The sequence below is a fragment of the Mya arenaria genome, chromosome 4, assembly GCF_026914265.1.
Source record: "Mya arenaria isolate MELC-2E11 chromosome 4, ASM2691426v1".
NCBI classification, from domain to species: Eukaryota; Metazoa; Mollusca; class Bivalvia; order Myida; family Myidae; genus Mya; species Mya arenaria.
Window position 1 is genome coordinate 28,272,336 of NC_069125.1, and position 27,754 is coordinate 28,300,089.

Genomic DNA, 27,754 nt, shown 5'->3' on the forward strand with positions numbered 1-27,754 from the left:
TGTTTTATAAAAAGAGGCGTGGTTATATTTTGGTTACGGTCACGTCCCTTATATAGGAAGAGGTCATAAAATAGGCTTACCTTGCGAAATTGCTTCCTTTTATTTCTACGACAATGTCTAGAATAACTCACCATGTCAACAAGAAATTAGCTCGGGAAATCGTACAGAAATACGAAAACTTCTTGTTTGATTGTGATGGTATGTATCACCTGCATACTTTATCATTATAATTACAATGTACATGGGTACAGCAGGGGTAAATAATTATGTTTCATCGTCCCAAGTTCAGCACTTTAAAAATAATCACCACTGTTTGTATCTGCGTTCATTGGAAATTTGCTGCAATTTTTTTAAATGAATATTTTACACCTGAGGCTGAATGTAATCAAAGGTCAGTGTTTTTTTCCACTTTCAAGGGCATGGTGACGGGACCCTTTGGCCTTTGATAGGGGAAAATAGTATCGTTTTGGCGAAAAGGGGAACATTATAGAATGATTTAATTAGTTACATAATTTCAACTTTTTTTTCAAACCTTTTTATTTTAAAAAACAATCAACATAATCATGAATGGCACTATATAGTTAAACATTTGCTGAAAGTCTAGAGGTCAATGTTCCGCCCCTAAAACTAAAATAAATAAAGGGATTTTTTTACCTGGATATGGTAAAAATATATGCTTTTTCTAGAGGGGAATGGGGCCGAATTTCAGGACCAAAACGTGCCCAAAAAAAACCCACTGCATATTATATATTAATCAACTGTAAATCATGTTTTAAATGATCTGTTTAATGCAGGAGTATTGTACCATGGAAATGAAGCAATTCCTGGATGTGCGAAAGCCCTACAGAAGTTGAAACAGCTGGTATGTGTTTTATTTTCCTCAGTCATATTTTAATCCCATATATTGGTATCAATATTCCTTTTCGATACATTTATATAGTTGCCACTTCCATGAAAAATGGCTTATTTACTTCAATGCAGGCGCTTAATTAACTAAAAATAAAATTGTGTAATGTTTATTTTTGCAGGGCAAGCGTGTATTCTATGTCACCAACAACAGCAGTAAGACACGAGCTCAGATGGTAGAGAAATGCCAGAGCATGGGATACCCCGCAGAACCTGTAAGTGACAATAAAATGGCGTTTTTTTTTAAAATTAGTTTAGATTGGTACAAGTTTAGCTTGGTGGTTTTTCAATGTAAAAGCAGAGATTATTAAATTGCCTTTGTGTTATCTGCAAGGGCAGTGGCACTAAGGGCTAAAAAAATACTTCTGGTTTGTGTTTTCCAGCCGTACCTATGAATTAGGCACTGACACTACTGTTTTTACAGTCTGTTTAAAAATAAAAAAATAAAAAAGTTTTATGTAGTGTTTTAAGATGTTGTTTAAAACCTTTATAAAGATTTATACAGAAAATTACATTAACACCATTCCGGAATGGTGACATTGACAATAACATTCTAACATAAAGCCTAATAAGAAAAGAAGCATACCTACATACCTGATTTTTAAATGGATGTAAACATTTGGCCGTAATTGCGAAACCATATGCCAATGCAACTTGGAATATGTCTTTAAAAGCAGGTTTCATTACTCTGGTACAAGTAGCTGTTTATTTATGAGTCTTGTTACAGCTTATCTTTGGCATCAGTTTGTGGTGCACTTCTTAACTTACCTTTCATCTTTCACAATCACATGCTGCCCTTCCCAAAAATTCACTGTCAGGAGTCATGTTGAATAATGCTGTTTCAATTTTTATGTTAATTTATTTTTCAATAAAATGTACAAGAAAGACAAATTTGACTTATTTATTTTAGGACAGTATCATTTGCACTGCTCACACAGCTGCCCTCTATTTAAAGAGGATGAACTTTGAAGGCAAAGTGTACATGGTTGGAAATCCTAGTATGGAAGCTGAATGTGATGCCCTTGGTATCAAGCACGAGGGATCGGGGGTAAGTATTCAACCTTGTGGGGTTATTACAAGACTTTGTAGGAGCTAGTACACAACTTTGTTGGTGTCAGTACACAACTTTGTCGGGGTCAGTACATGAACCTTGTTAAGGGGTGTACACAACTTTGTTGAGTGATTACAAAACTTTATAGGAATTAGTATGACACTTTGTAGCTCACCTGAGCGTGTAGCTTTCCCATTGCCCACCATCCATCTGCCTGTAGTTGACTGTTAACAATTTCTTCAAACAACATCTCCTCCTAAACCACTTGGCCAATTTAGCTGAAACTTCACTGGGGTGTTCCCTGGGTTCAAAACTGGCCCACTCTAGGGATTCAAAGTTTTTTATAGACTCATATAAGGAAAAACTTGTATTGGTTAGTTCACTTAATTGTAGGTGCTATTATGCAACTCGTGCATAATATTATGGTAATATAAAAATAAAAATTGTGAAATTTGTATCATGAAATTTTCCAACCTATGTTTTATTCTTCCACCCTGGACCTGGTGTTTTAGCCCTTAGATGATACTCATAATCCTCTTTGAAGGAATAAAAAGTTTTCATATCACAGGTGGACATTTTATTTTGGCTCTTTTAATAGCCAGATTTAATACTATCTATATGTATCTTGACATAAATAATTAATTAAATATGAAATTAAATTTAAAACAAGTTTCTAAAATCACTTTGTTGATTTTGATCAGCTTTTAATTCTGTGTATTTTGTGCCCATACTTTTATTAGTTTAAAGCATATCTGATACATGATTTGAAATTTAAAATCAGTAAAATAATGGCAAAATTAAACACATTTTATTTTTCAGCCGGACACAATAGATCCCAATACTTCCGGATTTGATTGTGTGACAAAATACCAGAAAGACTGGAAACAAAATCCTGAGGTATTTCTTTCAAGAAATGGTTAAAGCTTGTTTATATATATGCTTACAAAAATCTGATGCATTAGACAAAATTTGACGCAGTCACATAATGATTTCTTTTGTGTAAGTACATAAAAACAACTTATCAGTATTTATTAGATGTCTACATTATATTGTGTAAAATACCTACTCACTGAGCCAGCCACTATTTATATCTACCGCTTCACCTTATTAAAATCAAGATAGGCTGACTGCTGATTTACTGAAGTAAATGTATCGGAAAAGTTGAGAAATATTGCCTTCTCATTGGACAAAATATAATGATGATCACTAATTAGACGTTTCTTATCAAGTAAAGAAATGGTTAAAGGTTATTAGTCTACCAGAGTAAATGAACTATGAGTGTCGCAGACACTTATATAGGTTATTTGATAAATACATTGCTTGTTTAAGTTTAAGATATGCAATATATTTCACCGATTGAGCACCAAAAGTAATATTTCACAAGTGACTTTGCCACAAGTGAAATAGTTACTTTTGGTGTATGGGGATATATTTTGCAATCGTACATACAATTTTTCTTTTTATTTCATGCTTATAATTTAACAAAAACAATATTAATTGATATTTATTCGGAAAACTACACAAAATTTCAACCAAATGATTTCATACCGGAAATATTTTCTTCCCGGCATTGTATGTGTTTATGTTACCGTACAATGAAAGTGGTAAAATTTGAGAAAACTGAAATTATTTCCATAAACTCACTATTTCAAGCAGTGAGTTTATGGAGATATAATCCAAGGTTATATTTAAAAAAAAAACACCAGAAAGGATTAAATAAATACTTACAACCCTATAACCAGCTAAGAGTTTGAGATTATATTTTGTCTGCTGACCCAGCCTCTTTTTGGATCTACCGATTCACCTGATTAAAATCAATAGAAGCTGACTGCTGATTTAGCAAAATAAATTTACAGGAGATTTGATTAATACCACCATCCCATGGACAATATATATTTTGGCCACTAAATCTATTTAAAGTTTGGTTAGTAATGTTTATTTTGGACAATCATTTTTTTGCCATTATTAAGTCAACTATAAAATAAGGATTTGAAATTTGACACAATTCGGAGAAAATTGATTCATGTTAAACTTAAATCATAATTGATAATTGGCAACTTGGAGGCAATCAATCAAATTTAAACATCAGTTAATTATTCCTAGATTTGTCGTAGTAAAAAAGAATTTATGTAATGTTTCAGATAAACTGTGTGCTGGTTGGTTTTGATCCCCACCTGAGTTATGTAAAAATGATCAAGGCTTCAACGTACGCTCGTAACCCAAACAACCTGTTCCTAGCCACCAATGAGGACTACTTTCTGCCACATAAAGGAGATGTAGTAATACCAGGTAATATTATTCTGACTCAGGTATTTGTGTTACGAGTTTAAACACATACATGTACCACACTTATTGATAGTTGTTTAATTGAGGGACTCAACTGCACTTTTTCAGCCAAAAAGCTAAGCTAAGCCACCCCCCCCCCCCCCCCCCCAAAACTAGCCTTTTTATGAAAATCGCATTAGCTAAGCTTTTGAGGCAATACCACCATAACCTGGGCTTTCCTTTTAGGAGGAGCTGCTCTTAGAAAAAACTATGCTTTTTTTGGCAAAAAGTTTAGCTACTTTGACAAAAAACTAAGCTATTTTTGAAAAAGGCTAATTTTGAGTGATAATCCTTTAACTACATGTACTTACTAAATAATGCATTAATGGAAAATATTAATTACTAATAACAAGATAGTAACTGTGTATTTTATAGCTAAAATCGCACAAATATTAAATGACTGGTGAGTCCTAAAATATTAACAGTGATCAACTATCATCTCATAAGGTAGAAAAACCATTTTTTCTTCACTTTTCTTTCAAATTAAACTCGGTATACTTTATAAGAACCATTGTTTTCGATATTTATTCACCCTTTTTGGTTAATTAAAAAAAAGGTATTACCGTAAATGACTGGGTATAAGACGATAGGGGGTATTAGACGCAGGGAAAAAAACTGTGAAAAATGTGTTTAATTCAATTTATTATTCAAAATAATATTGAATACCGTAATTCACAAGAGTTCGGACACCATAAATTAATTATTTTTTTCGCTCTCCGAATACATAGAAAATTATCATTTTTACATTTTATTTACATGTTTGTTTAACCTGCCTTTTTTCTTCATGTTTGCTTTTTACCACTTATTAATTTATCCGTAGTAATCAATGGTCATAAACTTATTTATTACGCCTTTAAGTGTAAATCCTTCATGAAGTTAATTAAAACACCATGCACTGAACTGAATCAACACATTCTATCGGCTTCAGATCAAAGAGTCACACTGTGTGACGTCACATAACTTACAGTTATACCCACGAGGATCTCGTGGAGAGCATGGACATTGCTATGCAGGATTAATGTATAACTGTACGATTATTGCTTCATATAGTCTATAAGTGTGGTACAAGTTTGAAAGCTTATTGGCAGATCGTTTTACAAACATGCCATGTCGATGTTTTCTTAATCCCTTGATTGCCCTTGTTGTTTGTTTAATCCTCAAATAAATAAATCACACTTCCTTTTTAACAGGCAATAAATCGTTTAGGATGGGTAGTAACTAATTAAATTGTCACAGTGGTGTATACGGTTAGGTAATCTAGCCAGGCATTGTAAAGATAAAAATCAATAATCTTCGTCTGTGAAACTTGGTAACTATGAAAGTTATGATTGATGTCCTTTGGGTGTCCGAAAATTAGGTACGCAAAATAAATTATTTTGGGAAACAATTATGGGTGTCCAAATATTTAGAGTGTCCGAACTCTTAGGTGAATTACGGTAATTTTAATCGAAAAATAGTTTTGTTGAAATTATAAACGTCTTACGATATACCGTATCCCGATCTTCAACTGCCGTTTTAACCCGTATATACTCGATCAATATGACGCGAGTAACATCCCTTTTTACATAAATCTAAACAAACTCTCGGCTTGAAATTGACCTCAGAAAAAAAGTTCAAAAAATTGTTACTGGGTATTACACGCAGGCATTTTTTTGCATCAAAATCTGAGGGAAAAAAGTGCGTCTAATACCCAGTTATTTACGGTAATTGTGGTACATCTAATTTGGGAGTAAGAGTGCTTCTTTAAAGAAACAAGGAATTTATTCATAAAAATGTAATCCTTAATTTAATGAGTTCTTGAACCCATCTGGATTAAATTGAAATATTTGTTTTATTATTGCCCCAAAAGCCTTAAAAAGTAGAAGTATAGTGTATTATAATTTGTTTCAACATGATACCTTACTTTTTTAAGGCACTGGCAGTATAGTTGCAGCAATAAAGATCCCAACTCGTCGTGAGCCCCACGTGCTAGGAAAACCTGGGACGGCCATGTTTGATCTTCTGCACGAGATTCACGGGCTTGATGCTGACAAGTGTGTCATGGTGGGAGACAAGTAAGCTTGTAGTGATGCACAATATTGTGGGCACAAAACGTTCTGTTTACTTTTATTAGGCCTATATACATTAATTGCTAGATTTCAACCAATTTTTTTTCAACGAGAGTGACTTAAAATAAGTTATTATAACTTTTTTCACAATTGTTGTAAAATTTATAATTTTTAAACTAATACATTGCCAATCAATCACGGAGAAGTTGCAAACCCTATTGCTGAATGATCAAGGATCAAACCTTAATTATAAATATGGACAGAAGTGGATGTGCATTTCTTAGTCGTGGCCAGACTGTCACAAATAAAATAAGTCAAAAACAGCTTGCACCACGGCTGCAATGTTGGTATGACCGGGGCTTAACACAATAACAACTTACTTTAAAGCTCCAATTGTTGCGTAAATATCTGAAAACAAGTGATATAAGACTGCTGACAAAATATCAGATCGCAGTTTTTCATAGTTCCGTTCAAACTCTTATGTTTTATGGCTAAAAGCCTTACTAACACTTTAAGAAAAATGCATAAAGCATCAATTTTTGAACATAAATATGAAAACTTGCAAACTGATCTTTTGTCAGCAGTCTTGTATCATTTGTTTTTTAAAAGACATTTACACAGAAATTGGCTCATTCGAACACAAAGTAAAAATGTTGTCAAAACAGTCAATCTGCAGCTTTAAAGAATGTAATTTCATGCATTGATTCTATTTTTTTCAGCCTACAGACAGATATAGCCATGGCTGTGAACTGTGAAATGAAGTCCATGCTGGTGCTAACTGGTAATAACTTTATCCATAATGCAGCCATTCCAAACTGATATATTTTTAGTTTCATCAAAGTTTTCAGCTGTCATTATGAAGTGACATGCTTTACCAAAATACAATATCAAGTAGAGAAATAGGATTTTCTTTACCTTAATAATTAAAATAATCTGAGTCAAGAAATATATCATTCACAAGATACATACAGTGGTATGGACATACAAATGTATGGTATGCTTTCTTATAAAGACGCACTCTTACTCCCAAATAAGATTAACCACCATTAATACAATTGTTTTAACATACCAAAAGGAATGAAAATAGATCACAGTAAATCTTTTAGCACTTACTAATCATTTAATTTTTTTGCGTTTTCAGCTATTAAGTAAGCGGTTACAATCTTGTTATCAGTAATTAATATTTTCCATAAATGCATTATTTAGTAAGTAATTAAAGGTTTATCTGCCAAAATTTATGTTTGTTGTACATGTGTATGTATTGATTTTTTAAATAAGAGTGTCACTTTAAATAAGGAGCGTTTCAGTTTTCATCATAGCAGGCTTTCAAGCGGGCCCTACTTTTCCTACTTTTCCCTACTTTTTAGTTTTAGGCTACTACTTTTCCCTACTTTTTCTTGAAAAGCCCTACTATCCCTACTTTTTGGTAAAAATAGTTCGAGAAATAATAGAAAAGTTTATCTAAATGCATTAATTGAAATTATCTAAATTTTGATTTTATTAAGAAGCCATTTCTAGTATTTTCGTAGGATTAGTTTGATGCAGTACGTCAACAGTGCAGCAACAGGGGTTCTAGGATGAGAATGAGTGGTGCATGATCATTAGTCAGAGACACCCATTCCAGGTTCATCTCCTCATCCTGTGGCTGAATCCCTCTTGAAGCACTGGTTTCTAAGCAAAGATAACTACATGTACATCACAATTGATAAATAGGTTTAGTACGGTAGTCATATATTTGCATCCAAAAAGGTAAGTGAAGAGCCCTACCGGTACTATTCCTACTTTTTGCTCTTGATATCACTATTTTTCCCTAATTTTTCAAAAAAAATCTTCCTACTTTTATCTCTTCTTTTTTGTATTGGTCACTTGAAAGCCTGTCACAGTTATCTCTCTTTTCCCGCTCCGATACATTTGTGTGAAATCTGCTATATAGGGAGTTAGTTGTAAAGAAAATAAGATATGTTTTTTGTATGGCACTTTTTTCTTGTTGGGTATGAAGGTTTTAAAATTAAAACCCCGTCCTTTACATATATTCAAAGTGGTATGACCTTTGCTTTAAGTAGAATATAAGATAAGATAATCTGTTTGTTTCCTCAAGTTTGAATAAGTTCCAGGAAATTGTCACAAGATTGTTCATAAATTCTTCACAAAGTTTTATTTCTTCCAATTAATTTATATATATAACCATGGTTTGGCCTGAAACCAGAAAGAATATTAAAAAAAAGAGAAATTGAGCCTGATTTTGAATCAAACCTAACCCAAAGATTTATCCTAATACCCGTTTTTGTACAATTTTTAATTTTAAACTTTTTAATATGGATAAATATAGAGTTAGCACTGGATGTGATTCAAACAACCACCACAAAACAACTTTCTTGTAATAAGAATTATCACTGGGAGTGATGTATGCTTATTGAATGTCCTTTGTCATTGAGAAGGCATCAATTAAGCTAATGGTTCTACTATAAAGAAATCAGATCTTTAACATCTGGGAAATAAGGAATGAAATTTTCTTAAGACTATAGCACAGTCTTTAATTGAGTTGACAAAACACAAAAAAATATTACTTTTTTACAGTTGAAGTCAATACCTCAAAAAAATATAAAGTTATCGAGTGAAAAGTTAACCAAGAGCAGTCACCTTACAAAAAGGGATAAACAATGACTCTAAAAAATGCTGAACCCAGAGTTATGGTTCCTGTGCACTGCACTTCTCCTCGCTGAGATATACTTGTAAATGAAGTTTGAAGTAATGCACCGGACAAAAAATATGTATGAAAATTAACAAAGGGCAAAAACTCAAAAAAGTTATTGTGCACTGCACTTCCCTCAATAATATCTACAGTAAAACTGCGATCACTCGAGGACGCCAGGGACAGAGCCAAAACCTTGAGGGAACCGATGTTTCGAACGACCCAAATTTCAATTTTCCAGTCTGTTATGAAATATCTTTCAGTGTATCTTAAGTTTGAAGTCTCCAAATCGACTGTTTACTATAACTAAGACCCCGATTATATGTTGCGTTGAGGAAATGGCTCATATGTTCAAAGGCTGTCGTATACTATTAAAATGTATACTAAATGTAAAAGAAATATCAATAAATGAATAATTAGAAATGCTTATTTTTACAAATTTGCAATATTGCAAAGCAAAGTGACAAGAAGGAATTTTTTTCAGAGATTACGATGTTGGATAGAAATGGTAGTGTTTATTCATATTTTTATTACTCATTTACATTTCTCACAATTTACTTCTTATAATTATCTTCTCAAATGCCATTGTCATTTACTATCAGCCATGCATAAATAGTGATAAACGTTTTTTCACACCTTATCAAATTGCCTTTCAACTGTCATTGCAATTTTTACAACTTGCAAAAATTTTAACACCTTGCAATTGTTTGTTTATTAAGGAACACGCGTTCAGGAAAAATTATGACCTCGAGGGAGCCATAAGGTTTTTTGCATGATTTTTGTACTTTGGACCGACTATATTGCTTCACTCCTCGATATTTTTAGGTTTCGATACAGTGTATGTATAATTGATATAAAAATAGAAGGAAAAATGTTTGGGACCAAACTCCGATCTCGAGGGACTGCCGGTTCTCGAACGACCACTTGTAGGAATGACCGCAGTTTTACTGTATCTGTATATGAAGTTTGAATTCAATACCTCAAACCCTTTTTAAGTTGTGCTCCGGACAAAAAATAATATGAAAATTAACAAAGGGAAATACCTAAATAAAACTGCAGTCAATACTTCAAAAACATAAGGAGTAATGTAGAAAAATAGACTAGTCTCGATGTCCCAAGGGGGACAGGACAAGACATCCAATAAAGCCTACACTATGTATGATTATGCTTTACATGAACAAGTCATTAGAGACATATCTGTTCTTTTCAGGGGTTGACGATCTTCAGCGTATTGAAGCCAACCAGCAGTCAGATGATCCCCACAAACGGCAGATTGTTCCCGATTTCTATATGGAGAGTTTCGGAGACATGGCGGAACACTTACAAGACTTGTGATTTCTAGCCTTGACTTTAGTACATGTAGAATAAATGTGATACCTTTTTATGAGCAAATTTTTTATTTATATTATACATAATACAGACATGAATGTGTTTATGTTTTGTAGGTTGTTATAAATTTGTTTGTATTTTTAGCGAAGAGCTTATGTGATGGTAATGTGTACGTAGTATGTGCATCCGTGTGTTCGTGCATCTGTAAACAATTGCTTGTGAACACGATACAGTCTTTAGTTTTGATTGTATCTCGATGAAACTTGTACAGTATCTAGATGTCCATTAGAGCTTGGTTCCTTTCGAAAAACCCAGCCAGATCCGCCCATGCATGCCTAGATTATGGCCCTTGATAGTATAAAAAAATGCTATTGTGTAAGCAATTGGTTGTGAACACGATACAGTCTTCAGTTTTGATTGTATCTCAATGAAACTTGTACAGTATCTAGATATCCATTAGAGCCCAGTTCCTTTCGAAAACCAGCCAGATCCGCCAATGCACGCCTAGATTATGGCCCTTGATAGTATAAAAAAATGCTTTTGTGTAAACACTAGCTTGTGAACACGATACAGTCTTCAGTTTTGATTGTATCTCGATGAAACTTGTACAGTATTTAGATATCCATTAGAGCTCGATTACTTTTGAAAACCAGCCAGATCCGACCATGCATGCCTAGATTATAGGTCTTGAAAGTATTAAAAAATCAGTTTGTCTGTAAACAATTGCTTGTGAACATGATAGTCTTCAGTTTTGATTGTATTTCGATGAAACTTGTACAGTATTTAGATATCCATTAGAACTCGGTTCCTTTTGAAAACCAGCCAGATTTGCCCATGCATGTCTGGATTATGGGTCTTGAAAGTATAAAAAATGCTATTTTAAGCCAAGACTACATGAGCGAAGTCTATTTTTAGCCAAGTGTACATGTAAATTCGCAATTGCTTGTGAAGGTTTGTTCAAATTATGCCCCTGGGATCATTACTCCCCCCCCCCCCAGATATTGTCCCGCAAGTGGTTGTTCAAATTATGCCCCTTGGGTCAAAACTGGCACTGCCTTGGGTGTCACAATTTTCCTAGAGACTTATTTAAGAAATATTTTCAAAATCTTGTTGTTTCAAACCACAAGGCCCATACCTTTGATATTTGTTGTGGAGCATCATATGATGCAATTGAAAACATTTGAAATAATGCCCCTTGGGCAAAAGCTTGCCCCACCCCTTTTGACTTACTTATTAATTTTTAAAGCTACAGTAATGAAATTTTGACCATGTGAACAATTTTGCAAACAAGCATTAATGTTGTCCTCGGATGTCCTTGACATTGACCTTTGACCGACTTTTTATTTTTAAGGCTACAGAAATGAAATTTTGACGATGAGTACAGTTTTAAAAGCAAATATTTCTTACCCTCAGATTACCTTTACTTGGTACATATTAAAATAGTTCATGCAACTAATCTGCTTACAACACTTCCTGTCCTCAGATGTTGAACGTGCAGCGTTTTCAGCTAACCCAAACACTAAAAGTGAACTATATATTTTAGGGATGCAAACGAATATTCGAATATTCGATCAAACGTTTGGTATTCGAATGTCAAAATCGGTATTCGAATATTCGTTTTTACAACGACTGGCCCCTAATGCCAGAGGTGTGAATGTGATAACAATACACTAAACACGTGTCATATGTCATTAAGGGACATATCGTCGGGTACTGTAAAAAGTCCCCTTACTTTTACAATAACTGACTAGGAATTGGCATTAACGTTTAAACACCAATGTTTTGTCCTGGCTGCAAATTAAGCTGGGCAACATAGCTCAAATCGCTGTGATGATATGAATGCCATGTGCTACAGTAATGTTGTTACATATATGTGCTTTAAATTGTATTCCATGTTTCGATACAATGTTCGCGCTTTAAAATGTAAATGTATAGTATAGCGTTTTATGATATATTTCCTCCATTGTTGAACACTGGATGAGTCAAATCCAGATATGTTTTCGTTTTATTTTTTTACTAGTTCCCGAGTTGGTTTGGGTTTTCCATAGTTACATTTAGTCAATTTAATTAAAGATCAATCTCAGAACGAGGCTGCTTGTCCTATGGAAAGACCCTCTGTTGGCGCAAAACGCTATTTGACTAGGACTCCAGCTAATTTCACATTGTTTACACATATAAAGGCAGCGGAATTGAAATTATTTGATTGTGTTGTTTGTCTGTTTATAAGGTATTCTTTTTTCTTCCTGAAAATTGCGAATTTCAAAGGCATATTTGGAGAAAATCGGGGTCCGCTGCTACGACAAATACGGTCAAATTGCCCCGGCTATTACATAAGCGAATAATAATAGTAGTTTACTACATCTTCCAAAATATTGATTTCGGTAAACGAATATTCGAATATTCGATCGAAAGAATTACCGAATATTCGAATATCAATTTTGCCATTCGTTTGCATCCCTAATATATTTGTTGCCTATTAATCGAACGTACATGCTCTGGATTGAAAACGACCACAAGAGCCATGCCAGTAGAGCATAGGCCCATTTGGGCCTCTTGTTATTGGCCCCAAAGGGTGGCATATAGTATACCCACTGCCCATGTGTCTGTTTGAACCAAAAAACTTTCGCACAATATCTCGTTAACAGTTTCACTTAGTATGATCAAATTTCGTAGTAGGTTGCCCTTGACCATTTAATGACCCTTATTGTTTTGGGTAATCAGGTCAATGTCCACATTCTTATGAAAAATTTGGAATGGTTTGACCTAGGACCATCACTCTTAACTTGTAGGTTGCCTTTGACCAGTCAATGACCACTATTTCTGGGAGGTTCACTAGGACAAACTTCACAGTAAACAGTCTAAGGATAACTTTGTGAGCACAATAACTAAAACAGTTTGAAGGAATTTCAGTGGTAGGCCGCCAATGACCAGTAATAACCCTATAGTTTTTGAGGTCAGTAGGTCAAATGTTGAGTCAACAGTCTTATGAATGGTTTGATCAATGACCATGAAACATCAGTGGTATTAAAGTTGCAAGCGGCCAGCGGATGATCCCTTTTGATTTTGGGGTTCACTGGGACAAATGTCATAGTCAACAGTCATAGGATAACTTAGGTTAAAGGTCGAAGTTTAGTCAACAATGCATTGATTGAATCCTCTGACAAAGTGGCGCTTGGAGGGCATGTTTGACAAAAAAAAATCATTTCTTTAATTTTGCAGTTTTTTTTTACCTTTTTGTGGTAAATGCAGTCATCCTAATAATTATAAATGGTTGATGTACACACCAGGGCTTCTAAAAGTTTGAAAACAGATATATCTATATGCATAATCAGGTCTTATATAATATTTATATCGACAAGAAATTTTTCATTACATTTCCTTAAAATAATGTTAGCGATGCTCTCAGATATCAGACTCTGTAGTTCAGCAAGCGTGTCGTTGTTGATATCCTATTGAATGAGGGCACGACTAGGCTAATTCGGAATTTCAATGCTTTCGCAAATTGACAATAACAAATTTATTTATAATGATAATGGATTTTCGTAGCAAAAGTGTGACAATTCTTTCAATGAGAATAGCCAGTGAATCTGACATCACTTTGATGTAGTGACAACAGAATCAATGAACACAATCGGTTACGCCCTCAAGGATGTCCCCTGGTTGTTAAGGATGTGGTATGACAAACACTGTTTGTGAGTTACAATTTTTGTATTTGCTGTTGACTTGGGCATTTTGGACCGAAATTGAAAAAAAACAAATTTTTTGGACCAATCTTTTAGCCATTTTCTGTAACTGCAACCATTCCGGCAAGGTCAAAATCGGGCCAGACCAGCAAATTTTCGTTTTTTAGAAGCCCTAGTACACACATTAGATTTTTCTTGAATCATTAAGCGATTTTTTATTATTATAAAATGATCGAAATACAAGTACATACAATATTGTATTTAAAATCGAAGATTTTGCTAGCTAGAATTACTAAATACCCTTATGTTTGTATTCTTTTGCTTCACAAAATATAGCAGGGCCTATAAAATATTCAGTATGTCCCGTTTTACAGTGTCCCTCCATTCAAGGTAAAGGTCACAGCAACCTTCTGAACTTAGTATGTTATTTTTTTTAGTTTTTACACCTATTTCTGTTATGACATTTTTACAGCAACAATCACAGAACATTTCATATTCATAACAACTGTTACAAATCTCAACCACAAAAAAAATTAAGATCAAGTCTTGAACTGATATATTAGTGTGCTTGAAGTTACAAGAAACCTGTTCGCCAAAGAGCTAGAACCATAGTTTCACAAATGTTAAAACTATGTAGAAGATATTGATACCTTTTCCCAGTGCACATTTTATAATCAGTAATCTTTCCTTAAAAAATAGTTGATCTTCTTTGTGAATAAACAACATTACAAACATATCTTGTTCATCAGTGTCTATTTATGTTCAATTGTTGCTACTACGAAATGCATCAATAAGAAATATAAAGAAAGACAAAATGTACATGAAATTTATTTTATAAAATGTAAACATTTCAATGACAAAATAATGGTCCACTCAAAAACATTTTCTTAACACTTAGCCCATCATGATCCTGAGAGAGAAAAAGGGCTTATATTTACATCATTACATGCGAATAATGTACAACTTGGACAATTTATACTTAGTCAGATTCAAGTTTTAGTGTCAGATCTTGAAAATTAGTTAACACAATTAACACAATGGTAACATCTAATTCACTGTCCTTCTCCAATGAACACACTTCAATGTTTTGTGTTAAATCTTCAACTGGTTTCCATGGTCTCTGAAACAAGAATGTACAAATCAATATACATAAGGCCTTCCGATAAACTAAACAAGAATGACTCATTTTCTTAATGATTTCGACATGAACATGTATACAATTGGTTTTTCTTTTAAAGGTAAGCAACTTCAATAAAACAAAGCTAATATCTAAAGAAATGCTGTAATAATTCATATACAAAATCTTACAGACCTTTGTCTTTACGAAGTGGTTGTATGTCCCTTAATTTTTTTTTAAAAGCTCAACTACCCTACTTGTTTTTGAAACGGAAGTTACCCTAACCAAATTTTTTTTTTTTTTGCTGAACTCGGAATAGTAGCATACCTTGTTTGCTGTATTCGTTGAACATGAACTCCTGCTGGTACTCTTTAAGGAACTGTGTTGACCGAGACTCATCGAGGAAGAGAGAGTACACACGCTTAATGTCGTCTACATCAACCTCCGTAGCCTGTGAAAATGGGGAGAGAGATTAATTGCTTATTACATAATTCACACTTAAACAGATAAATCCACACTTGGAAGCTAGAGAACTATGAAGCCTGCTGATAAAATGGAGGACAGACTCAATTGTCACTATCAGATTTCGATGACAATAGATTGGGTCTTCATCTTTAAAGCTGCACTCTCACAAAATTTCAATTTTCTCAAAGCGTAAGTAACACTCTTGGCCATAAAGCATTAATTTTCAAAGGTAAATATGATACCGTAAATGACTGGTTATAAGACGATAGGGGGTATTAGACGCAGGGAAAAAAATATGTGCTAAATCGGGGAAAAAAACTTTTAATTTATGTTTTGGGTTAAAAGACGCATAGAAAAAATGTCAAATTGTCTGGCATTTTCGGCCACCATGTTTGTTGACAGTGACAAAAAAAATTTTTTTCGTGAAAATGGCGATGGTTATCTTTAAAACCATACAATGATAACACAAAGCAAAATTGGTTTCATTTTTATTCGTTTCATGTGATAACATAACAGATTATTTAAAATAAACACATTCAATCAGCACATATTGCACAAAGAAACACACAAATTGTCATTCACTAATCCTTAAATCGCTTTCCTCAAAGCCCTCAAATTCCTCGTCATCGTCGTCACTCTCGAAGAAACGCTCCATTTCATCTTCCGTCATGTCTTTGGTCGTCTTGTCCGTGTAGTAACCGCCATTAATTCGTGCTTCTGTTTTCGCCACTTGCGTACGTTGACCTCATTCATCGTGTACTGGCGACCCGCTGCACGATTGCCGTGCTCTTCAGCATAGCTGATAACAGCTAGCTTTTCTAGTGCTGTGTACGATGTACGCACTTTCCCCTTTTATGACAATTTGTAAGATTCTTTCTGACAGTATATCGTAAACAAAATACGTCAAGAATGATAAGTTAAGTTTTGCAAAGACCTTATATTGTACGAGTTTGTTCTCAAAATGTCAACACCTACAGAAAAGAATAAAGAACGTGACAAAGTGCGAATAAACAAGACCATTATCGCAACAGTTTGTAGTATTGGTATGTTAACAGGTTAAAGGCAGTCGAGTTTTTCACACCTTATCGTACAACTGACAAAAAATATTTTGACAGTGCCCAACTTTGCTTTCTTATATGCAAGTTTAATTATTGTTCAATTCAATTTATTATTCAAAATTAAATTGAATAACTTTAATCGAAAAACATTTAATCCAAAAATATTTTTGTTAAAATTATAAACGTCTTACGATATACCGTATACCGATCTTTAACTTGCCGTTTTAACCCGTATATAATCGATCAATATGACGCGAGTAACTTCCCTTTCTACATAAATGTAAACAAACTCTCAGCTTAAAAATCGACCTCAGAAAAAAACTTTGAAAAATTGTTACGGGTTATAGTACGCAGGCATTTTTTTGCATCGAAATCTGAGGAAAAAAAGGGCGTCTAATACCCAGTCATTTACGGTAATCCGCAATTTTCAAAACAGCAATCCTAACTCACTGGATTCCAGACATTTACGCAAAAATAGGATCATTTAAAGACAAAAAATAAAAAAAGTTGTCAAAACAATCCATCTGTGAGAGTGCAGCTTTTTGATTGGATGAAGACTTTTCAAGAAGACAAAATGGTAAAAATAAGAATTTTATTGCAAAATTACTTTTTTTTTTGTATTTAACAGCAATTTATTTAAGGTACTATATATCAAATGGAATATTGGATAGAAAATTAAGATTCCATACACGTCATTGAATGCAAAGACCCAACCTACCTTTCGTTTTCTGGCGACCAGGTGGGCTGTGGTGATAAGCTGTATGCTGTATCTAAGGGAGGTTTCCATGCCGATACGACAAAGGACTGTCATGGCATCATCTGTCATCTCAACATCTTCCTCTTCACACCTTAACAAGAGAAGAAAAACGTTATTTAATATGCTACCATCTTATTTCAACTGACAAAATTTGCTATGCCCATGAAAACACTTATCTAAATTTGGGATGATAACAGACTGAAACCTCAATCCTGAATATTAAGTTTGAGTATACGGGAGTCACACTAAAAGCAGGGTTGTGGGGCTTATATCCTGTTGAAATAGTTTTCAATTATTTATACCCATTTCAAGGTACTTTTTACCATCTGTAATCAACTAATCATCAGCAAATGTCCAGCAAAAAAACCATCTTAACAAATGCTCAATAGCCTGAAATTCATCATTGAAAGCTTCAGACATAATCTTGTATTTTGAAATGAATGCAATCTTGACATTTTTACACCTATCAGTTTGTTCATTAATAAAGCAGTACATACACGTTTATTTTTAAAACTTTAAAAAAATAATGATAAGCTTAAAAACATATGTATAATTTTCATTGGCCAAACAAGCCTTAAAATCCATAACATCTGTAATATGAAAATGAATTTTGCACTAACACCAGTTAAAAACATAACAGATTGCCACCCACCTGATTTTGAGGATGAGTTTGATTTCCTTCTCTTCATATGGTGTTGTGGAGATGATGAGAAGTCGGTCAAGCAGATCTATTGGGATTCCATGGGGACCAATTTCTGATGTGCCTCGGATTCTACGAGTAATACAAGCATATTTATAGTCGGTGAGTAATACATGAATATCTACATATGATGATAATTAAAGTAACAAGACTGTCATTTTCTTCCAAATATTGTTTGCCGCATCTTTCCTTTTAACTTACATTTAAATTTACAACAGAACTATTTCTTCACCGAAATTTGTTGGCACAAAAAACTCTTACAAGGGTCTCACAGATTTTATACTTTGAGTTTCAAAGTTTCATGCATTCAAACTACATGTAATTAACAGGATTACATACTTTGTGATGCCTCTGTTTGTGGCCATGATCAGTATAGGAGCCATGTCGCTCTCAAGGGCACGATTGAGGAAGGAGAAACACTCCATGTCCAACATATGGACCTCATCAATGAACAACACCTGTGAAGATAGACAGAAAATACACGGTTGAGGAAGGAGAAACACTCCATGTCCAACATATGGACCTCATCAATGAACAACACCTGTGAAGATAGACAGAAAATACACGGTTGAGGAAGGAGAAACACTCCATGTCCAACATATGGACCTCATCAATGAACAACACCTGTGAAGATAGACAGAAAATACAATGTTACGTACAAATTACAAATAAACAGCAACCATATGTATTGGTTATGTTATAAAGCTTTGGTAAGTTGCCACAGGTAATCTTTTGGCCAGTCTTGACATTTGAATGAAATGATCGGTTAATACTAATTATTGGATAAATTATGGCCAATCAATAATCATTATGGCAAACTTTGACCAAACCAAAGAATTAACCAGTTTTATACAATTGGCTAAAACTAATTACTGGTTACCAATTTATTTGACTGGAAAGTAAAAGTAAATACTGTAAATTGATGAGACGCTTAAATCGGGTTAAAGCGCCCTCAAAAATATATACTTTGTTTTTTTTTAAAAATATACTGAATCCAAGCCCACATGTATTGTTTATCCAAGGTTATCATGAGGTTTAATAAATAATGATTATGGTTAGGCCTCACATCAATTAAATTCTTCTTAGATATTTTAACTTTACACTGGATATCAGAAGTTAATTATATGACTTTAACCTTTAATGTTTATGCTAATATCAGAAGTTAATATTAATTGAGAGTTATATGAAATTTATCAAAAATTACATGTTATTATGACAGCTAATTTGATAAATGCATTACAAGTAGATTTGAAATGTTGTCATCATGATTTCTAATCAATGTTCCACAATTATCAATGATATATCACACTGCCATACCCCAGGGACAATCTCAGCTTTACCCTCCTCCCGCCATTCTGCCACCTTGCTGTTGATCTGTTCTCGTACTTCAGACTTTATTTCTCCAGTGTCACCTGTAGAAATGGAAACCATGTTTGTTTTACTTTACAGACATCATAAAAAAACTTTTTATGTATATATGACAAAGCGACTTAAAAAAATGCCTCATTGCGATGAAAACCAAGTTTAAAAATTTAGGGAAAACTTAAGAGTATAACGCTCACCCTTTTGGATGCTCAACATCTTAAGTTTATAACTGATCAAGAAACATCATCATACCTGAAAAGAGTGCGAGGAATCCCTGTGTTCGACTGTTGATCACGTCGATCTCGTGCAGTGTAACAGTGTGTACCACCTCCTTTCTCTTCTGTAGTTCTCCCTCAGGACACTGCACAAACTTTGTCTGAAAATAGCAGTAAGAAATAATTTATCATGTCATGATTTGATGTTCTATTGCATTTAGGTGTGATTTTGTGTTCTATTGCATTTAGGTGTGATTTGGTGTTCTATTGCATTTAGGTGTGATTTGGTGTTCTATTGCATTTAGGTGTGATTTGGTGTTCTATTGCATTAAGGTGTGATTTGGTGTTCTATTGCATTTAGGTGTGATTTGGTGTTCTATTGCATTTAGGTGTGATTTGGTGTTCTATTGCATTTAGGTGTGATTTGGTGTTCTATTGTCGTATTAAGTTTAAACATTCCAAACATTGAAAAAGCAACCATCAATTTCTCAAATCATTTTAAGTGTAACAAGCTGAAGTATTTTAGTTATTTTAACCATATTGGTAACTTTTAACTTTATTTTACACAATCTTAAAACAATTTATCATAATTATCAAAGCCTTAAAAGAACAAAAACTTTTCAAAATAAGAATAATACACAAGTTATACACCCCCAAAAATAGTGGGCTTAGCTTGGTCTGGTTATAAGGGACTTAAGATTGTTCCAGAAATAAGGGGCTGTATGTTAAATATTTACCTGCGCGCCCATTGCATCATAATCCCTGGCCCTGGTAAAGGATCTACCCAGTTTTGTGATCTTGCCCGTAGCCTTGTCTATGGTAATAATATCTCTGTAAAAGAATTGATATATGCATGTATGCAGTGTTCTCAATGAGAACCAGCTGCCAGCCAAAATGGACAGTTTCATATGGCAATTGGGCTGGTTAAAATATGAAAATAAGTAAATTTTAAGTAGTGTCTAGGTGGTTACTTTTGGATACAAGACGGTTCCACCAAACCCTGCGTAGAGATACAGCTTAAAATACTATGTCATAGTAAGCTATGACATTAATTAGTACAACTAAGGCTTGATAGTTGAAATAATATCGGTTTTCATTTCAGTCCACAAGACATCTAATCTGTTGAAATTTTTAAGTTGCTGTAGTCAGGGTTGGCAAAAACCAGGTTTTATCCATATATATATATATATATATATATATATATATATATATATATATATATATATATATATATATATATATATATATATATATATATATATATATATATACATATATATATATGTATATAGCATAGTGTTATAAATTTGTTTTAGTTATTTAACGGAACATCTTAAATTTATTATCTTTGTAGCCGTACCCTGCTTGGACTTTTTCCTTTGTGAGAGATTCTATCATCTTCTGTCCAAGGTCATAAATCGTTTCCATCTCTGTTGTCTTCAAAGTCAGCTTGCCAACTTTAGCTCCCTACAAATTAAAAAATATTTCAGTTTTCTAGATTATGAATTATCTGCTCCAGGGATGTACATATACTTCCATTATGTTGCACAAGTCTTGATTTCTTTCAAAGGCAAATCAATCAATAGTTTTAGGCAAAAGAAACGTTACTGAGCAATAAAACCGCTCTATCTTGACCGAATACCTCAAATCCATTACAAAACAAAAATGGTGATTTCAAGCATTAGATTGAAAAGTGTCAACTATTTTGGTTTGATCATTAAATTTCATTATATTTTATAGTGATAATTAAAGAATAATTATTTGTTAATAAAGTCAATTATTTTAAGATTGATTATATTTTATAGAAATTTGTAAGTGAAATAAAATTAATATTCCAATGTTTCAAAGAGTGAAATAACAATTTGTTATTTTACATCGTTTTGGAAATTTAAGAGCACTAACTCTCACTTTCAAATCAAACAACACAGGGCTGGGACTAGTGATGTTCCGATGATCGATTATAATCGAAAATCGATTGGTTGGGCCTGAAATCGGCGACAATCGATAGTATTTAGTTATAATCGATTATCGAAAAAAAAAGTGTTCAGATGTTATCTTTAACAAAATGGCTGATGAAAGCCACAATGAGCAAGAAAATGAACTAGTTTTTATACAACAACACTTAATAACTTCAATCATAGACATAATGTATATGCATATAATGATTAAGAGTTTAATACTGTACATGAATAAAACTACAACTCAGATACTATCTAGTATTTTAAAAACCGATTGTACTATCGATAATCGGTTACTTGAGTGGAACCGATCATTGATAGTAAAATTGCAACCGATTCCCAACACTAGCTGGGACACAATTTCAATGATGTAATTTCCAAAATGATGTTATGTTCACATACAACTTGGTAAAACTACAATTAACTGTCATTTCATATCCTTTTTAGGCATATAATAAAAAGAAAATTTGTTTGTTTCAGTGTAAGATTGCAATACATTTCACCCCATGAATACCAAATGTAAATATTTCACTTGTGGACAGCCACTTTTGATATTTAGTTTTGAGTGCTTACTCGATGAAATTTATTATGATCTAACACTAAAACAACTATCCTAGATGTATTGCATTAATGATGTCAGCAAACAGCAAATATACATGTATCTAATGACTTTTAAGTCTATGTTACACTTACAGTGCCTGTGGCTGGTCTATCAATCTGTATTTCCACAACTTCACCCTCTATAATCTCTGTTTCTTCTCTGTAAATATCATAGCATTATAATGTATAAGTTAACACAAGTTATAGTAGGAAAAGTTATATAAAACTGAAAACTTCTCAAAAATCAATCAGGTAGCCAGTTGAAAGCCTAGCGAAATATATTAAATTACCATTGTTTGTCAATGATTAAGCAATGGCATTCAAAATGTTAACCTTGCATTTGCTCAAAAACTAAAACGTTATGAAAAAAACTAAAAAGTCATGAAAAAAGATTTTCACAAAATTAAAACATTTAAGGTATTATTTTTAGAGCTCTTCACTTCAAAGCATATTTTCTTAGCTTTCTAAAACTAAGTTGTAGACAAGTATACAACAATTCCAAGAAGCATATTTTCTTAGCTTTCTAAAACTAAGTTGTAGATAAGTATACAACAATTCCAAGAAGCATATTTTCTTAGCTTTCTAAAACTAAGTTGTAGATAAGTATACAACAATTCCAAGAAGCTTATTCCCAATCTATTTTAACATGTTAAATTATCTCATCAAAAGCTCACTTGATTCTGACACCGATGGATTTTCTGAAGGCCTGCGTGAGAGCTTCTGTTTTACCCATCTCTAGAGAGAAGATTTCACTGCCGGCCATACTCGTGAATGGAGTGTCTGAACCCAGGGCTTGCGCCATACCTGAAAACATAAAGTAATGAAGACCTTGGGCAATGATTATGAACACTCTCAAGTCCAAGTCGAGACTTAGATTAAGAAAATCCCCTTTTTAATTTAATACAAAGATTCATTTTTATTCCGTTGGTTATTCACTTTACAAAAATAAATGAAAATAAATGTACATTTTCAAATAGTAATCAAATTCAGCACATCCATCATAAAAACTCAACTAGAAGGAAAGTTAGAAATAAAGAATGAAACTAAAATTTGCAGTTTTGCCACTTGAGCTGAACTCATGACTTGTCTGTTCATAATCATGGCCCCCAAGTCTACCAACAATCTCAAATATAAATTAAGACATTTACCTGTTTTGTTCACCTGTTTTCCTGATTATGTTATGGAAGTAAAAAAAATAAACAACAAAAACCCTACCAAACTACCCACACCATAAAATGTGGTTAGGAAAACATTATAAGACCTGTTTTATAATTGTGGCCATATTAGATTGATTTTTAAACAGTTTAAGGGGAACTAAGCCCCAGGCCGAAATTGTAAATTCAAAACCACATCATACCCATGGCTATGGCTGTTTTTCCAGTGCCTGGATGACCTGCTATTAGTAAAGCCCTCCCAGCAATCTTTCCTTCCTGAAAACATAGAAATTAACGCAGTTGTATGCATGAGGTAATTGTATAATTTAAAATATTCAGATCACAATCATCGATATCCTAACAAATAAGCCTTTTCTACAAATTGATTAATAGGTGTACTGGTACACTGATACAACTTTATTATGATTGCAACACAGAATTGAAATGAATTTTATTAACAATTAAACAGTGCTGAGTTAAGGGATATCACTTAAAGAAGTGTTGACCTGATTTGGCTATACATGTAGTCCTATTGAACAAAAGTAAGCCAAATTGTGCATCCATTGTGTGGAATTTTGTCGTCACTTTTTTCTAGCATGATTTTAAACATGTACTGATGAGTCAGACAGTCTACCAGTAACGGATTGTGGACTATAAGATTAACATATAGTAAAACCACAAACTTATTAAACATTATATGTTACAATACACACAATCAGATCATCTTGAGTATGATGCCTAGCTATCCACAGAGACTCCACCTGCCCCTACATCCCCTGAGGGACATTTCTCCCTTCAAGAGCATCATCATGTCCATCAATTAATTTAAGTAACTTAACGCTCATCTCATCTCAAGTATGACACCAGCCGCCAACTAAGCCTTAACCTGCCCCACCAGACATTTCTACCCTCACAAGCATCATTAGGGGCAAGATTTTATTACCATTCATTATAAGTAACACTCACTCACCTTGATCATCTCAAGTATGACACCAGCCGCCCGCCGAGCCTCAATCTGTCCCACCATCCCCTGGGAGACATTTCTTGCCTCGAGAGCATCATCGAGACCCAACCCTCGGATGTGGGAATGAGCGCCTGAAACAACACAGGTTATCGTTTTATTTGTCACTTTTTGAACTTTTGATGAGGTATCTGTTTTGCGTAGAATGTACTTTAAATAAGATGATAACTATTACATTCACAAAATTACATGAATGATTGATTAACATGTTCATTCAGTATTATAAATCACATGAAACTTTTCAAAGAATATTCAATCAAACAGCCTGTGATATGCTGTTAAGCCCCTGGCCATATATCAACATACATGTAGAAGAAGAAGTAACCTATCTATAATTACACAGACTGAAAAAGTAAAACATTATTACCAATTCGCTCCATCCTCGTTACTTCCCTAATTTCCTGCACTTTGTCTGCTGTTGGCTGGAAAACAACAAGTAAATTTTGTCAGAGAAACAAAATTACAAAGCGACCTTTGGCTACACTTAGCCTAGATAATAATTTTGATAAACAATCTAACATGGTTTTGAAACTGAACATTTCGTTTTCTGCATTCTGGGCCATCCCATTCTGCAGGCACTCAAGAACATATTTTATGTAAAAAATTCACCAAATTTCAACATTATACATTTGATAATTAATAGTCCTGTCATTTTTTCCCATCTTTATGTTTCGTTCAACTTGTAGCATAATTAACAGTTCACAAGTTGCAAGTCAAATCATTCAGACACTTGCATTTCTAAATCACATTAGTACACACTAGGATGTGAAAAGGTACCATAAACAGCATAAAGGTACCCTACAGTAGTTACTAAATTAGCCAAAAGTGATGACAAATCCTGTGGTTACTTTTCCTTTTTGCAAATTTGAACTGGCCAAAAAGCCATTTGAACAGTCCATTTTGGTTGACACCCAGTTCTTATTCAAGTTATTGAAAACCCTGCGACTGAATTTATGTGAACCACACTTTGAACCTTGTATCACACACAAAAAGTGTACAGCAAAGAGTTGGATTTATGTACTGTCAGAAGGAGAAGAAATTTGAGTCTGCAGCTCAAAAATAAAGTGTGAATTTGAAAACATGTTTTAAAATATCAGTGACTGATGAAAAACTCTTAGGTTTTTTTGTCAATATCAGTGCAAGTTAGTTTGTAGTTCTGGCTGTACTGTCAAAAAATGGACTTTGTAATTTTCAAGCTTAATTTCATTTTTTAGCATGCTTATTTTCAGTATGTTTGAACATAGCCTGGTTTAAATTATTGTCGGCAACAGCACTACTTTTCTCTGCTACACTCAATGACATACCCTGGGAAAATTGACTGTCAAAATCTTGTTAGAATTCATATGCATTAGACAGGGGAGACAACTCTTTTTCCAATTACCCTGAATTGTCAGTCGTCTCCATGGTTCAGTGGTCTATGTCGCTCATTTAAAATTTGTAGTTATCTTGAGGGCCGAGTTCGATTCCAGCAATTTTGCATATTCTGGCATTGGTTCAACATGGAGCAAATGAAAGTGCCTCATTAATTATTATTGAAAACGATGTTTTCCTTGCCATATCACCCACATTGATGCATAGCAATGTAGTCTCAGGGGTATCCAACAATGGGTGAATTGAAAATGTGAATTCATTTTTCAGGTTTTTGAACCTTCCAGTGGCATTAAATTGGTACCACACATCGCCCTTTGCATAAACAAAATATATTATGTTGCCTGGCGCCTCATTCAGGCAAACAACATAGTTTTAAACAAATAAGTTCATAAAAATAACAAAGAAGAGGGTCTGATTATCTGAAAATGTGAAACAACATAGATATATACTGATTTATGCCGTGACTCTGAATGATATTGTTTGTTCTTTTGTCAAATACTGTATTCAAATACATTCTATGTTCAAAATGAATGGAAACAAAAAATATATTTAAAAAAAACTAACAAAGAAATGGTTAAACAGACATTTGAAGTATTTTAACATTTAAATTAAGAATAAGTAAAAAATGCTTCAAAATTAATCAAAACTTTGAAGGATTCGTTTGAACATGTATAAAACTTGTCATTTGTTCGGAAGGTGTTTTCGGATATTTGATAATTACAGATACTCAAGCCATTATAGATCACACAAGGTTACCGCATGCTAAAACAGAATTTAAAACTGAATTGAAACTTTTAATTTTGCAGCCAAAACTGTTTCTTATCGAGAAAAAAAGTTTATTTATTTTGTAAAAATAAACTCATGCTTACCACTGCCATCTTGTTTTATTTCTAGACTGAATAAAGATTATAATTTCATAAACATGACACAACTTGACGAAAATATAACAACCAGTCCAAAATCTTAGTTACCGGTGCGCGTCATGTAAGGGAAATAACTGCAGAATATTCTGGAATGTTGGTAGCAGTTAACAGTGAACCTCGAAGAATGCCGGATGCTCAATACAAGATTATTGTTCGTCTTTTTATGTTCATTTTTATTCGGATAGACAATATTTTTGGTCCCACGATCGAAATTGCTATTTTCAACCCCCATATCTCGATCAATATGTTTATTTGAGGTTTACAGTAGGGTTGGTTAACTGAATAAATATATTATAAGTAAAGTTCTGGATTTGGTATCTAGAAAGGTCTAATATAAATGCATAATTATACAGACACGGTGAAACAAAAAAACAAACACTAAAATTAAAAAATATACCCCTTATTATTTTAGATCTACCGTGACATGTGTCCGTCTGTTGCAAAGTCTTTTTAATCGGAGCTTCCTTGCGAATACTATACAAGATCTTCAATGAACGCCATGGATTTGAGAGTCACCGAGCAGCAAAATTCAATTGTGATTTTGTTTAACCATCTCTGTGCCAAGGGCCTATTTTGGGCCTATTTTGTATACATGGTTGTATAACTATTTTTGGTCTTACTTTTAAGTACCTTTAAACATATTATATATAAAGTACATGTTATGCTACATATCAATATAAATATATACTGTACGACGTAATTTCAGGCACTTATAAAGCACAAATACGCACATGGCAATGTTATCGTAATAATAATAATAATAATAATAATAATAATTACTACTACTACTACTACTACTACTACTACTGCTACTGCTACTGCTACTACTACTTCTACTACTACTACTAATAATAATAATAATAATAGTAATAATAATGGCTTTTGTGACATTATGACATAAAAAGTATAATTCCAAGTAAACCAAGTAATTAATTAATGATGAATGTAATTAATAAGTTATACGGAAATCGAGCATTGCTAGCTACTTGTCAAAGAGGCACTCACAGGCGACACCA

General features: G+C 33.4%; 2 protein-coding genes across 2 annotated transcripts; one reads left to right on the forward strand and one right to left on the reverse strand.

Annotated features, from left to right (window-relative positions):
• The first annotated feature begins 63 nt into the window (after nt 1-63).
• On the forward strand, nt 64-12,551 carry LOC128232529 (glycerol-3-phosphate phosphatase-like). Its single transcript, XM_052946153.1, has 9 exons — nt 64-198; nt 795-862; nt 1,029-1,121; nt 1,817-1,954; nt 2,777-2,854; nt 4,099-4,246; nt 6,195-6,336; nt 7,050-7,111; nt 10,233-12,551. The coding sequence occupies exons 1-9, from the start codon at nt 114-116 to the stop codon at nt 10,355-10,357; spliced, it is 939 nt and encodes a 312-aa protein (XP_052802113.1). The 5' UTR covers nt 64-113; the 3' UTR covers nt 10,358-12,551.
• A 2,295-nt stretch (nt 12,552-14,846) lies between these two features.
• On the reverse strand, nt 14,847-26,755 carry LOC128233012 (ruvB-like 2). The gene is made up of 15 exons (XM_052946864.1): nt 26,685-26,755; nt 24,812-24,866; nt 24,394-24,518; nt 23,627-23,699; nt 22,944-23,073; nt 22,363-22,429; nt 21,072-21,178; nt 20,449-20,542; nt 19,749-19,872; nt 19,449-19,543; nt 18,471-18,589; nt 18,084-18,203; nt 17,393-17,522; nt 15,479-15,602; nt 14,847-15,154 (listed from the first exon to the last, which is right to left on the reverse strand). The coding sequence occupies exons 1-15, from the start codon at nt 26,691-26,693 to the stop codon at nt 15,135-15,137; spliced, it is 1,392 nt and encodes a 463-aa protein (XP_052802824.1). The 5' UTR covers nt 26,694-26,755; the 3' UTR covers nt 14,847-15,134.
• Nucleotides 26,756-27,754: the final 999 nt, after the last annotated feature.